Source organism: Capricornis sumatraensis, chromosome 11 (assembly GCF_032405125.1).
Source record: "Capricornis sumatraensis isolate serow.1 chromosome 11, serow.2, whole genome shotgun sequence".
Lineage (NCBI taxonomy): Eukaryota > Metazoa > Chordata > Mammalia > Artiodactyla > Bovidae > Capricornis > Capricornis sumatraensis.
In genome coordinates, this window is record NC_091079.1 from 44,000,504 (window position 1) to 44,014,478 (window position 13,975).

The window sequence follows — 13,975 nt, forward strand, 5'->3', positions numbered from 1 at the left end:
AACTCTCTTGCTTTTTCCACGATCCAGCGGATGTTGGAAATTTGATCTCTTGTACCTCTGCCTTTTCCAAAACCAGCTTGAACATCTGGAAGTTCACGGTTCACATATTGCTGAAGCCTGGCTTGGAGAATGTTGGGCATTACTTTACTAGTGTGTGAGATGAGTGCAATTGTGCGGTAGTTTGAGCATTCTTTGGCATTGCTTTCCTTTGGGATTGGAATGAAAACTGACCTTTTCCAGTCCTGTGGCCACTGCTGAGTTTTCCAAATTTGCTGGCATATTGAGTGCAGCACTTTCACAGCATCATCTTTCAGGATTTGAAATAGCTCAACTGGAATTCCATCACCTCTACTAGCTTTGTTCATAGCAATGCTTTCTAAGGCCCATTTGACTTAACATTCCAGGATGTCTGGCTCTAGGTGAGTGATCACACCATCATGATTATTTTGGTCGTGAAGATCTTTTTTTTATAGTTCTTCTGTGTATTCTTGCCACCTCTTCTTAATATCTTCTGCTTCTGTTAGGTCCATACCATTTCTGTCCTTTGTCGAGGCCATCTTTTCATGAAATCTTCCCTTGGTATCTCTAACTTTCTTGAAGAGATCTCTAGTCTTTCCCATTCTATTCTTTTCCTCTATTTCTTTGCATTGATCGCTGAGGAAGGCTTTCTTATCTCTTCTTGCTATTCTTTGGAACTCTGCATTCAGATGCTTGTATCTTTCCTTTTCTCCTTTGCTTTTCGCTTCTCTTCTTTTCACAGCTATTTGTAAGGCCTCCTCAGACAGCCATTTTGCTTTTTTGCGTTTCTTTTCCATGGGGATGGTCTTGATCACTGCCTCCTGTACAATGTCATGAACCTCAGTCCATAGTTCTTCAGGCACTCGATCTATAAGACCCAGCAATACCACGCCTGGAAATATATCTGGAGAAAACTAATAGAAAAGATACACACACACCAATGTTCATCGCAGCACTATATACAACAGCCAAGACATAGAAGCAACCTGAACATCCATCAACAAGAAGCATGGATAAAGCAGATCTGGTACATACATACAGTGGAACATAAACCAGCCATAAAGAGGAATGAAAAGCCATTTGCAGCAACGTGGACGGACCTAGAGACTGTCCTACAAAGTCAGAAAGAGAAAGGCGAATATCATATGAATCATATGTGGAATTTAGTTTCTTATACTGATAGAAATAAGCTTATTTACAAAGTAGGAACAGACACTCAGATTTTGAAACCAAGCTTATGGTAACCAAAGGGGAAAGGCTGGCTGGGAGCTTGGGATTAACATACACACAACTATATAGAAAATAGATAACCAACAAGGACCTGACATATAGCACAGGAACTCTACTCAGTAATCTATATGGGAAAAGAATCTGAAAAAGAAGGAAGATATCTTTACGCATAATTGAATCACTTAGCTGTACACTTGAAACTAATACAACACTGTAAGTCAACTATATTCCAATAACATTTAAAAAATAAAAAAAGAACTACCCTCTGACCCAACAGTCACACTTATGAATATATATCCAAAAGCACTGAAAATGTATCAGAGATATTTGCATATCCATGCTCACTGCAGCATTATTCACAACAGCTAAGAGACAGAAGCAATCTAAGCATCTGTTGATGGATGGGTAAAGATAATGAGGCATACACATACAGTGAAATATTTTTCAGCCTTAAAAAAAAAAAAGAAGGAAGTCTTGTCACATGCTACAACATGCAGGAGCCTTGAAGGCACTGCTCCAGGTGAAATAGATCAGTTCCCAAAAGACAAATACCACAATGTTCCACTTATCTAAGAATCTAACATAGTCAGACTCTTACTAAGAGAAAACAAAATGGTGGTTGCCAAGAGAGCTGGGGGAAGGATAGAGCTTCAGTTTTGCAAGATTTGAAGTTCTAGAGATGAGTTTGGGTGAACTCCGGGAGTTGGTGATGGACAGGGAGGCCTGGCCTGCTGCGATTCATGGGGTTGCAAAGAGTTGGACGTGACTGAGCTGAACTGAAAGTTCTAGAGATTTGCCACACAACATGTGAACATACTTAATACTACTATACTGTGACTTAAAACCGTAAATACTTAAGTGAAAAATAGTGAATCTTAAGTGCTTTTTTTTAAATAAAAGGGTTAAAAACTTTTTTTTTATTTTGTTGAAGTATGTGGGTTTTTTGGCCAATGAAAATATCACATCAGGTACTATAGAACTAAAGGCATTATTTTGGTAAATGATTTATATCCTCCATGATGTACCAATATGCCTATTTTGTAAGAAATGTACAACACATAATGAAGGGATATAACTAAATCGCATTATTCAAAGTTAAAGAATTAAGAAACCTTTCAGAGTTTTTTCCTTTTTACTGAAATGTTGAATTATACCTGCTTGAGAATTTCTGTATGTAAAAATTATCATAAATTTACACTGTGTTTTGAACAATGATTTTCAAACTGCGTTCCATGGAGTAAAAGTTTCCACGCTTTAAAAAGAACCTAAAAACCCTTTTATAATTTTATGATCTCAGCCATTAGTGTTATATCAGTATAACAGACTATAAATTCTTTCTTTAGGAGACCCTGGGTCCTGCTTCTGGGTATTCCTTAGTTCAACCCATGTTTACAGAGCTGTAGTGGCATTTTCTGTAGATAAACTGACTCATTCGGCAATTGAGCTTTCGTGAAAAAGATTCTGGCCCATTCTCATAAAGCATCTTGCTCAACACTTAACCAACAATGTGAAACAAGGTCACTGCGGGCAGCCCTCAGAGCTAAGGCTGCATTCACAGCTGCTCAATGATTGTTCAACACTCCACTGGCAAACAGTATTCAGAACGGAGCCCGAAGGTTTTGCCAGTCAGTTGATTTTCTAGGTTGGAGATGCTGAGGAGATTGAGAGAAGGGAAAATGTGCCAGTTCACGTTAGGAGTGTGTTCACGGCCGGCTGTCCTCTATCTGCATCTTTACTCTGAATACTTCAACACGATCTGGATTTAGCCAGACTGTAGGGCCCCCCCTACCTACCTGGAGAGCTGGTTTAACTAACTTGAGCATTTCTTAAAATGGCCTCTGAAACAAGATATGAAATTAAGGGGAACTCCCTGGTGATCCAGTGGTTAGGGCTCTGGAATTCCACTGCAGGGAATGAAAGGAATGAAATGAAGAAAATGCTTAACGGACAAGGGCGAGAACACAATTCTGTGACCCACTGTTAGAAATGTGCCCCCAATAATGTACATTTGACAGCAACCTCTGAAAAAATGAATCTTACTCCACCTAACTGTGAACGTCAATTTCTCCTTTCTCCATTCTGCTACAAAAGGATAGCTTACTCTCTGCCAAAATTCAGCAGAACTGAATCTACTCCATTTTCCCAACCCACCAGTCAGAACTCTGTCAAAAGAGATTAGATTAGCATTGGATGACTTCACAGTGAGTTTATGCTGCAGATGGGTGACAACTTCCTCTTCAGTTTATAAATAATCTGTCTAATCTAGAATGAGCACTAAAGCTGTGTTTCTCAAGGTCTTTCAGTTTCTTCACCAAGAGTCACAGCCCTGGGAGCAGGCTTCCTTCCAGGAGGGTTCTCTACACCATCCAGAAGATAAAGGTAGAGACAGTTTGAAGGAACCAACAATAGGAAATCCAGACGAATGCTTGATTACTGTTATCTCCAGCAGGGCTTCTCATGCTTTAATTACCCGGGGATCTTGTTAACATGCAGATTCTGATGCAGAAGGTCTGATAGGAGCCTGAGATTCTGCATTTGCTAACAGGCTCCCAGACGGAGCTGATAGGATAGCCACAGAGCACACTTAGTGTAACAAGGTACCAAGTCTCCATGAACCAGGCTTGGAGCATTCCTGAATTGTTCTAAATGTCAAAGATACCATAAAAACAAGCACTGACCCAGGATGTAAAACAGGAGCAGCATGCTGCGGTGGAAAGGGGGCTGGACTGGATCAGAGGACATCTGTTTCAGGTTCAGCACAGCCATGTCTTGGCTACTGGACTCTTGGTCAAACCACTTTGCTTTCTCAGGCTTCCAACGATAAGGTGAGGGGCAGGGAGCTATAGCTTAGATGACCTCAAAAGTCCTTTCTTAACCAGTGTCTGAGCCACCAGGGAAGTACCAGTGGGTTTATAGATTAATAAAATAAACTTGAGTTTAAAGAATCAGCAGGAATTCCATTTTGGGCATCATGGTAGATTAAATTTCCAAAGAAACAATCTCAATACACAGCCTCTAAAACTGCTGGATTACTGAAAACTTCACATGTTTGGCTGAGGTGATGGAAAAGTAAGGGAAGGTCTTGGAAGAGAGAAACCAAGAAGTCAGCAAGTCACTGGAGGACGCTTTCCCCAACTGTCTGAGCAGCAGAGCCTGAATTCAGGAGGCGACTGAGACAGGGAGACGGAAGGAGCAGAAAAAGCTAGGATCCCTAAAGTAACAGCCTCTAAGGGTGAACATCTGTTGGATCACAGAAAAAGCAAGAGAATACCAGAAAAACATCTGCTTTATTGATTATGTGAAAGCATTTGACTGTGTAGATCACAACCAACTGTGGAAAATTCTTCAAGAAATAGGAATACCAGACCACCTTACCTGCCTCCTGAGGAATCTGTATGTAGGTCAAAAAGCAACAGTTAGAACCAGACATGGAACAACAGATTGGTTCCAAATTGGGAAAGGAGTACTTCAAGGCTGTATATTGTCACCCTGCTTATTTAACTTAAATGCAGAGTACATCATGCAAAATGCCGGGCTCAATGGAGCACAAGCTGGAATCAAGACTGGCAGAAGAAATATCAATGACCTCAGATACGCAGATGATGCCACCCTTATGGCAGAAATGAAAAGGAACTAAAGAGCCTCTTGATGAAAATCAAAGAGGAGAGTGAAAATGCTGGCTTAAAACTCAACATTCAAAAAACTAAGATCATGGCATCCAGTCCCATCACTCAATTGTTTCCCTATTTGTTTGCCATGAAAACAATGAGAGACTTTATTTTGGGGGGACTCCAAAATCACTGAAGATGGTGATTGCAGCCATGAAATTAAAAGACGCTTGCCCCTTAGAAGAAAACCTATGACCAACCTAGACAGCATATTAAAAAGCAGAGACATTACTTGGCCAACAAAGGTCCATCTAGTCAAGGCTATGGTTTTTCCAGTAGTCATGTATGGATGTGAGAGTTGGATTATAAAGAAAGTTGAGCCCCAAAGAATTGATGCTTTTGAACTGTGGTTTTGGAGAAGGCTCTTAAGAGTCCCTTAGGCTGCAAGCAGATCAAACCAGGCAACCCTAAAGGAAATCAGTCCTGAATATTCATTGGAAGGATTGATGCTGAAGCTGAAACTCCAATACTTTGTCCACCTGATGTGAAGAACTGACTCATTTGAAAAGACCCTGATGCTGGGAAAGATTGAAGGCGGTAGGAGAAGGGGATGAGAGAGGATGAGATGGTTGGATGGCATCACTGACTTGATGGACATGAGTTTGAGCAGGCTCTGGGAGCTAGTGGGAAGCCTGGACAGGGAAGCCTGGCGTGCTGCAGTTCATGGGGTCGCAAAGAGTTGGACACCACTGAGTGACTGAACTGAACTGAGGATGAAAATAAAAAACCACCCACCCTACCTTCCCAGAGGGATATGGCAGGACCTTGGCCCTGGGCAGGGAACAACGTAAGTCTCCTTTACAGCCTGAGACTACAAGCCTGCCTTAACACACATTAGGGTTAGAATTAACACTACCTACTTAGCCCAATAACACTCAGAGCAAACCAGTGTTGTCTCTCCCCCAATCCCAGGCACATACACATGCAAACACTTGCTGGGAAAAGCACTCATTAAACCAAAATCTCCAAGAATAAATTCAAAGAGGCCACCATCGAAAACCATTAAACAAATGAAGAAGTAAAACGACTAAATGAAGGCCAGTACAAGCAGCAGACCCCTCGTCAAACCTGTCAAGTCTACAGTTAATTCATTTTCTGCATCTGACCATTACAAGGATAGTTTCTCAGTCGTGTCTGACTCTACAACCCATGGACTGTAGCCCACCAGGCTCCTCTGTTCATGGAATTTCCCAGGCAAGAATACTGGAGTAGGTTGTCATTTCCTTCTCCAGGGGAACTTTCCAAGCCAGAGATTGAACCTGGGTCTCCTGCATTATAGGCAGATTCTTTACCATCTGATGCGCTTCCCTGGTAGCTCAGACAGTAAAGCGTCTGCCTACAATGCAGGAGATCTGGGTTCGAGCCCTCCAGGACTCTTGCCTGGAAAATCCCATAGACCAAGCCACCTGGTAGGCTACAGTCCATGGGGTCGCAGAGTCAGACACCACGGAGCGACTTCATTTAACATCTGAGCCACCAGGGAAGCCCAATCATTACAAGAATAAGTTAAAAGAAATAGGACATCAAAAACACAAAAGATCAGACTTTTATAAAAAATGACCAAGGCAGCTGTGAGTGAACCAAATGAAATTAGGAATTTACAAACATAGTTAGTGAAATTAGGGAATTCCTTGGGTGTCCAGTGGTTAGGACTCGGCACTTTTACCGCCGAGGGCCTGAGTTCAACCACTAGTTGGGGAACTGAGATCCCATAAGGCACGCAGGGAAGCCAAAAACAGAAAAAAAAAAAAAAAAAAAAGTGAAATTAAAACCTTAGTGCAAATTAGGCAACTAGTGAAAAAGTTGTAAGATGGATTTAAATAACCTACATGCAACACAGAAAAATCAAGATACATATTCAACAGCTGTTATGAGAGATTAGGGGCTTAAGGAGTGACGAGAAGCAATATTCCCCGAGCTGAAGATTTAGCTACAAATTTTCCAAAACTATCCCAGCTTGAGGAGCCCCAACTAGCAGAGATGAACTGAAGGAAGTGTCTATGCATGCAAACAGCAAAACAGTACAAAGAAAAGACCTTACAAGCAGCCAGAGAAAGGGCAGATTCCTAACAAATAATGAGACTTGAACAACAGGGGTGTGTCGCAGGCTCATCTCCCCAGATAGAAGGTGGCGCCCTGCAAAGCTCCAGGGAAACCTGTTCTGGTCTTGTGTTACTGGCAACAGTCTGGGTCAAAAAGGCTTGGACCCCAGTGTCTTAATCATGCCAGAAAAGTGCTGGCGAGCCCCTAACCATGTTTACAGATACACGCACCCTACCCTCATCCACTGTGTCATGCAGACTCAAGTTCCAGGCTGACACAGCCCCTGAGCAAGCCAGGGGAGGGGCCAGGCCAACCCACGGCATCAAAAGTTGCATGGGACCTGGAGAGCAAGGCTCCATCACAGCATAAGAACCCCTCTGTATCCTGGCCCTCGGTCACCCCACGGGGCCCAGGCTCTTCCTGATGTGTGAAGCCTGACCCTGCTGGGGGCTAAGAGCCACACCCAGAGGGCAGGGCACACAGGTTACTGATCTATCTGTACTTTGCTGGGTCTTCCCTGCCCCATCCAATGTTACTCCAACAAGTCACATGCCTATTACAGGATCTTCAAAATGCTGAATTTAACAACCAGCAAAATTGATTTTCAAAACAAGGGCCATATAGGGACATGTTCAGGCAGACAAATACAAACGTAGTTTACTATCATCAGACCCCCATCAGGGGAACTTCTCAAGGACATTCTTCAGGAGAGAGAAAATTCTGTAGGGAAGATACATGCAAGAAGGAATGCCAAGACAATGAAAAATATGCATGTAAACTATACACGTATTAATGAGACAATGATACTGTCTGATTAAAATATAGACTGCAAATACTGGACAATAACAGACTATAATTTAAAATGGGACAAAAGGAGCTAAGTGTCCCAAGGTCCTTATATTGTTAGGAAGGAGGGTAAAGAGAATGATTGGCCTCAGACCTTAGTTCAGTTCAGTCGCTCAGTGATCTTAATTTTCTGAATGTTGAATTTGAAGCCAACTTTTTCACTCTCCTCTTTTACTTTCATCAAGAGGCTCTTTAGTTCCTCTTCACTTTCTGCCATAAGGGTGGTGGCATCTGCATATCTGAGGTTATTGATATTTCTCCTGGCAATCTTGATTCCAGCTTGTGCTTCTTCCAGCCCAGTGTTTCTCATGATGTACTCTGCATAGAAGTTAAATAAGCAGGGTGACAATATACAGCCTTGATGTACTCCTTTTCTTATTTGGAACCAGTCTGTTGTTCCATGTCCAGTTCTAACTGTTGCTTCCTGACCTGCATATAGGTTTCTCAAGAGGCAGGTCAGGTAGTCTGCTATTCCCATCTCTTTCAGAATTTTCCACAATTTATTGTGATCCACACAGTCAAAGGCTTTGGCAGACCTTAAGTTAAACATAAATGTTAAAATTTCAAGGAAAAGCACTAAAAAAACCAGAAACAGAATATATAGCTTCCACATTATTCAGGAAAAATGAAAGGGAACAAGGGGATCTTGCTAGTTAATCCAAGAAAAGGAAAAAATAAGATAAAATAGAAAAGTAAAAATGATTCCAAATATATCTGCAATATTAACAAAAGTGGGCCAATCTGTGAAGAAATATCAGAAAGAATAAAAAGTTTAACTACAAACTGTAAGAAATAAGCTTAAAATCTAAGGATAAGAAAAGTTGGAAGTAAAAGAATGAAAACATATATAATGCAAACAACCCAAAGAAAATATAGCTATATTAATATCAGACAAAATAGAAAAAAATTATTACCAGAAGTTCACTGTATGTTGATGAAAAATTTAATTTGCTAAGAAGACATCAATTCTAAGGTTAAATAGACTTAATAACATACCCTGAAAATAGTTACAGTGAAGTTGATAGAAATACAAAGTGAAGTTAGCATCATGAACCCTCTCTCAATCAGAAAAAAAAATTCATTAAGGAAATAAAAGATCTAAACAATTGATAAGCTTAATGTTAATCCATATACAGGATATTGTAACAATATTAATATAAATCTATCTTCAACATCCTATTGAACATTAAACTGACTACATATTGTTATAATACAAAATTTCAAACTATTATACAGACCTTATTCACTGAGCACAGATAAACAAATTAAAAGAAGATAATTTCAAAATCCATCAGTTGGAAATGTTAAATATCTGATGAGTAAAAAATGATACCACAACAGTATTTAGGAAAAAAACAAGCAACAAATTCATTAAATGATCATTTCCATTTTACATTATTTTAAAAAACATATAGCAAACACACTAAAAATCCATTTGTGTGTGGATTCTGGTGTCTTTTTACCAGACAAAAGTGGTGGTAGCCACTTTGGAGGAAGTTAATTTCAGACAGTAATAAGGAAATAAGGTGACAGGTATTTCCAGTAAAGCCAGTGTAAATTTTAAGTTAATCGAAAAATTTGCAACATTTATTTTTACTCTGTGTTTTGGTTATGTAAGAAAAATAAATCCTATTTCTTTACATCATAGTTATGTCAATTTCTCTCAGCCCATCAGTGTTCCTGGCGGCTGAGTGCTGATTCTGAGTTTATTTTCGACACCTGGCAAACTCCACAGAGGTATGAAAGGAACAGGATGAACAGTCTTTAAAACGAATGATTAAACCAGACTATAACAAATCAGTTTTCCCTCTCAGCAATTATTCTTAGTATAACAAATACAGACACAATTGGCCAACATATTAAGTGAAAGATTTTATATCAGGCAAGAAATTTAACATTAGCATAACCAAGAGAATTATGCACAGATAGAATGTTTGAAGCAAAGCTGAAGTCTGAGATATGCCTGTAGAATGATGAATGTAATTTGTGAGCCCAATATAGTATTCATGATTGTCATGTTTTAGCCTGGAAGGACAGCTTTCAAGCCACAGCTAAGTAATTTGTTCTGAAACTGTAGACAGAAAACTGACTCTCTCCCAGTAGGGAAAAGCCTCAATTGTCTCCATTTCTCTATCACCTTAAAAGAAAACAGCTGTGGTCCCACCACACCACTCCTAGACCTGAAGATAAAAAATATGTAACAATTAGCTTACTCCATCCTAAAGGAGATCAGTCCTGGGTGTTCATTGGTAGGACTGATGTTGAAGCTGAAACTCCAATACTTTGGCCACCTGATGCAAAGAGCTGACTCATTTGAAAAGACCCTGATACTGGAAAAGATTGAGGGCAGGAGAAGGGGACGACAGAGGATGAGATGGTTGGATGGCATCACCGACTCAATGGACATGGGTTTGGGTGAACTCCTGGAGTTGGTGATGGACAGGGAGGCCTGGCATGCTGCGGTTCATGGGGTCACAAAGAGTCGGACACAACTGAGCGACTGAACCGAACTGAAATCCTGAAACAGAAATATCTAAATAGAGGTAGTTTGTAGAATTCTCTCATATGTTAACCCACTGTACACATCTACCGTTCCCAACAATTCCAAGACGTGAACTGTCTTTAGATTTTTACATTTATCTTCATTAACACGTGCAAAAGGCATTTCAGAACACCAGTGAGATCAATATGATTTCTTCCATCTAAGTCTTAACCAGAAGAACAGAGTATTTAATTTGAATAGCCAATTAGCTCTTTGTTTTCTAATAGTGAAAACTACCCAAAGTTTTACTTTAAAGCATCATCAATATTGATATCACTCTGCAGCTGTTTAAACCAGAAACTTGGAGTAGGACTGCTGCTTAGCAAGTAAAAATACAGGACAACTAGTTAAGTTGGAACTTCAGATAAGTTACAAAAATTTTTTAGTACAAATATGTACCACATATCACATGCGACATACTAGAAGATTTTTCACTGTTCACCTGAAATTCAAATTTAACTGGGCGTCCTGTATTTTATCAGACAACTCTAAGCTAGAATTCTCCCTCTGTTACCTCCCACATGCAGTCCATTCCAACAAGGCCTATCAATTCTGCCTCCTAAAAACATCTAAAATTCGTCTTTTCTCCATTTCTTCTGCCATCACATTGGTCTAAGCCACCAATCTAAGAATTTCTCAACTGCCTCTCTGCTTCTACTTTTGTAGAAATACCACTTTCTCTAAATGTATCAGCATTAACTTTATAGTAAGAGAAATAAAAGCTAACTTCAAGTTTCCCCTTTCTAGGTCATTATTGAGTAGCTGAATAGCAGCAACCTAAACTCTCTTATGGAGAAGGCAATGGCACCCCACTCCAGTACTCTTGCCTGGAAAATCCCATGGACAGAGGAGCCTGGTGGGCTGCAGTCCATAGGGTCGCTAAGAGTCGGACACGACTGAGCAACTTCACTTTCACTTTTCACTTTCATGCATTGGAGAAGGCAATGGCAACCCACTCCAGTGTTCTTGCCTGGAGAATCCCAGGGATGGTGGGAGCCTGGTGGGCTGCCGTCTATGGGGTCACACTGAGTCGGACAAGACTGAAGCGACTTAGCAGCAGCAGCAGCAAACTCTCTTAAGCAGCATCAGAGGGACCCATGAAATCGCAACTCTGAAGAGTAAGGACTTTTCAGGAGTGACTTCTGAAACATCTCCAAGGAAACTAACAGTTCTCTTGGGTGTGTCCAAGTCAATGACCTCTATCAATCATCTTGCTAAATGGTGTTTATTGCTACAGAGAGATAAGCTAAGAAAATCTGTGCAGCCATAAGTAAATCAGTAGTTCAATAAAGTTGGTTTAAAACACTCTTGTCTTTCAGAAAGAATTCCAAGATTGTGAGATATTCCTGTCCTTCAATCTGCTATTCTAAGAAACCATCCTGGTTAGTGTGCCCATCAATCCAAGGTTGCAAAGCCACAGAGCAGAGCACTAGAGAATTTAGGTAGTTGGTAAGTTTAAGAGGCAAGTGAAAAAAATGTGGCATTGACTTTTTCAGATTACCGATGCTCAAAAACAGCTGCCACCTCCTGACTAATGAATAATAAGTATTTTGGTTGTGAAAGCTACAGACAGCACAGCTAACCTGTCATGCTGTGTGATCAATGGATAGCAACAGAGCAGATTATACAGAGAAATGCCAGTGCAGACTTTAAAGATTTGTGTGACACTGCAGAGCTGTACCAGCTAACCAAATTAAACACAAATTACTGCCATGGAAGTAACTGGCAGAAAACAGGTTTCCCTGTATATCAAAGAGGCCCCTGGAATTGTTACAAATGACTCTTAGATCATAGAACACGATGGCAATTCAAGTGTTTCAAAGTTCTTACAATGTAAATTTGAACATTCATCTATTTAATACAGAATACCCAGTCTTAATGTAGTTGGCACTGAACAAAGAAACTATTCAAGCTGTCTCCACATGAAACAAGCATTCAAAGGGGAAGTCAGAACAGCCTCTTATGAGAGTGAGTTCCTTTATTGAGGATCCAGTTATTAGTCAATAAACAAGCCTTTCTGTGGATAAAACCTAATGATGCCACCAAAATCGTTCTTGGAAGCCCCATCCAAGATACAGCTTTTGGTATGTCTTCTTCTCTACAGTGGAAAATAGAATTTCAGCCTCTGGACACCCTGGCAGAGGCCAATATTAGCGACTGGAAAGAGGTATGAATGGGTGCACCGGGTCCAGTTAATCTCTATAAAAAGAAGCATGGATGCTGCAAGAACAGGCAGCCCTTACCGCCTGCACTTGTATTTCGTGTGTAATTTGTTTTGTGGGTCTCCCCTGATCACACAACGTGACAAGCTGGCAGCACTCCGAGATAACTGGCTCCACAACCAAAATACGTGTAAAATGATTCAGTCGGCACCTGGGACTACAGATCTGAGGACCAGCAAGCTGTTTCAGTAACACAAAATACACTGGAAACTGACTGACAGCAGAAGTGAGCTTATAAAGGGCTTCCCTTGGAGAAACTGAGGATCAGAAACTCTGAATCCTAACTGCTCTGAGACCATTTCAGCCTCCGCCCGCGGGACCCCGAATCCCCCCGGGATGCGCTTTCACATGCACTCATAAGAAGGTCCACTGCTCGGCGGAGGAAGTCTGGGGGGTGGGGGGCTGGGCCCCGGCTTTTCTCTGAATAAGGCCGCTCTTTGAGGCTCTCTCCCGGCCCAGGAGGGCAGACAGCGGCCCAGGCGTATGCTTTGGGGCTGAACTTGGGATGGGAGCACCTGCGTCTGCCCCGCAGGCGGGTGGTCGCCACCCGCGCGGTGTCGCCCGAGCGAACAGCCGGGGACCGAGTGCGGGGACCCCATGCCCGGGACCGGGGGGAGGGGGCCCGCCGAGCCCGCTTACAGCCCGCTTACACCCACTCCCCCACCCCTGACGGCTTCCGGGTGAGCCGGGCCGCGGCTGCGGGACCCGCGTGGCCGCCCGGGCTTGGGGCTCCGGCGCGGGATGGGCCCAGCCCGGCGCCACTCCTGCCCCGCAGTCCCAGCGGCGGCCCGGCCTCTGCGCTCCCCGGCGGGCGCTCACCTCTCCCTGGAGTAGAGCTGCAGCTGCTGCTCGCGCTGCCTCTTCCGGGTGAACGCCATGGAGGGCGGGCGGGGCGCGCGGCTCCAGCTCGGGTTCCGCGGCGCCGCCGCCGGCCGAGAGGTCCGGAACCCGGGAGGCGGGCCGAGCACAGCGGGCCTGCGGGCCCCACGAGGAGAGCGCGCCTGCGGCCTGGCGTCCCGAGCCCGCGCTCAGCGCCGCATCCCCGCCGCGTGGGGCCTCGGCCGTGACTCAGGTCGGAGGAGGGGCGGGCGCTCGCCCGAGGCGCCCGGGACCCAGGGCCCGGCCTGGGGTCCGGCCCTCCGCCTCAAACCGCCGCCCCGCGGCTCCATTTCACTGCTTTTCCGCATGAAAACGGAAGCCCACCCTGAACTAAGTCGGCATGTGGGCCACGGAGGTTCTAAATAACATTTGAGTCTTTAATTGAAATAACTAGTCACATGACTCTCTTTTTGCTAACAGCTGTGTTTGAGATGTAACTTACACGCGAAACAATTCTGCCATTTAGTACCAATCCGTTGTTTTTAGTATATTCACAGATATGTCCAACTATTGGTGCAGCTGAGATC

The 13,975-nt window shown here is 42.8% G+C and overlaps 1 protein-coding gene across 2 annotated transcripts in view; it reads right to left on the minus strand.

Annotated features, from left to right (window-relative positions):
* NSMAF (neutral sphingomyelinase activation associated factor) overlaps positions 1 to 13,505 on the minus strand; it is a 65,623-nt gene extending 52,118 nt beyond the window's left edge. For both annotated transcript variants that reach the window (XM_068983844.1, XM_068983845.1), the window contains exon 1: positions 13,389 to 13,505. In XM_068983844.1, coding sequence (XP_068839945.1) covers positions 13,389 to 13,447 — 59 coding nt within the window. In that variant the 5' untranslated portion in view covers positions 13,448 to 13,505. The remainder of the gene's footprint in view (positions 1 to 13,388) is intronic.
* Positions 13,506 to 13,975: the final 470 nt, after the last annotated feature.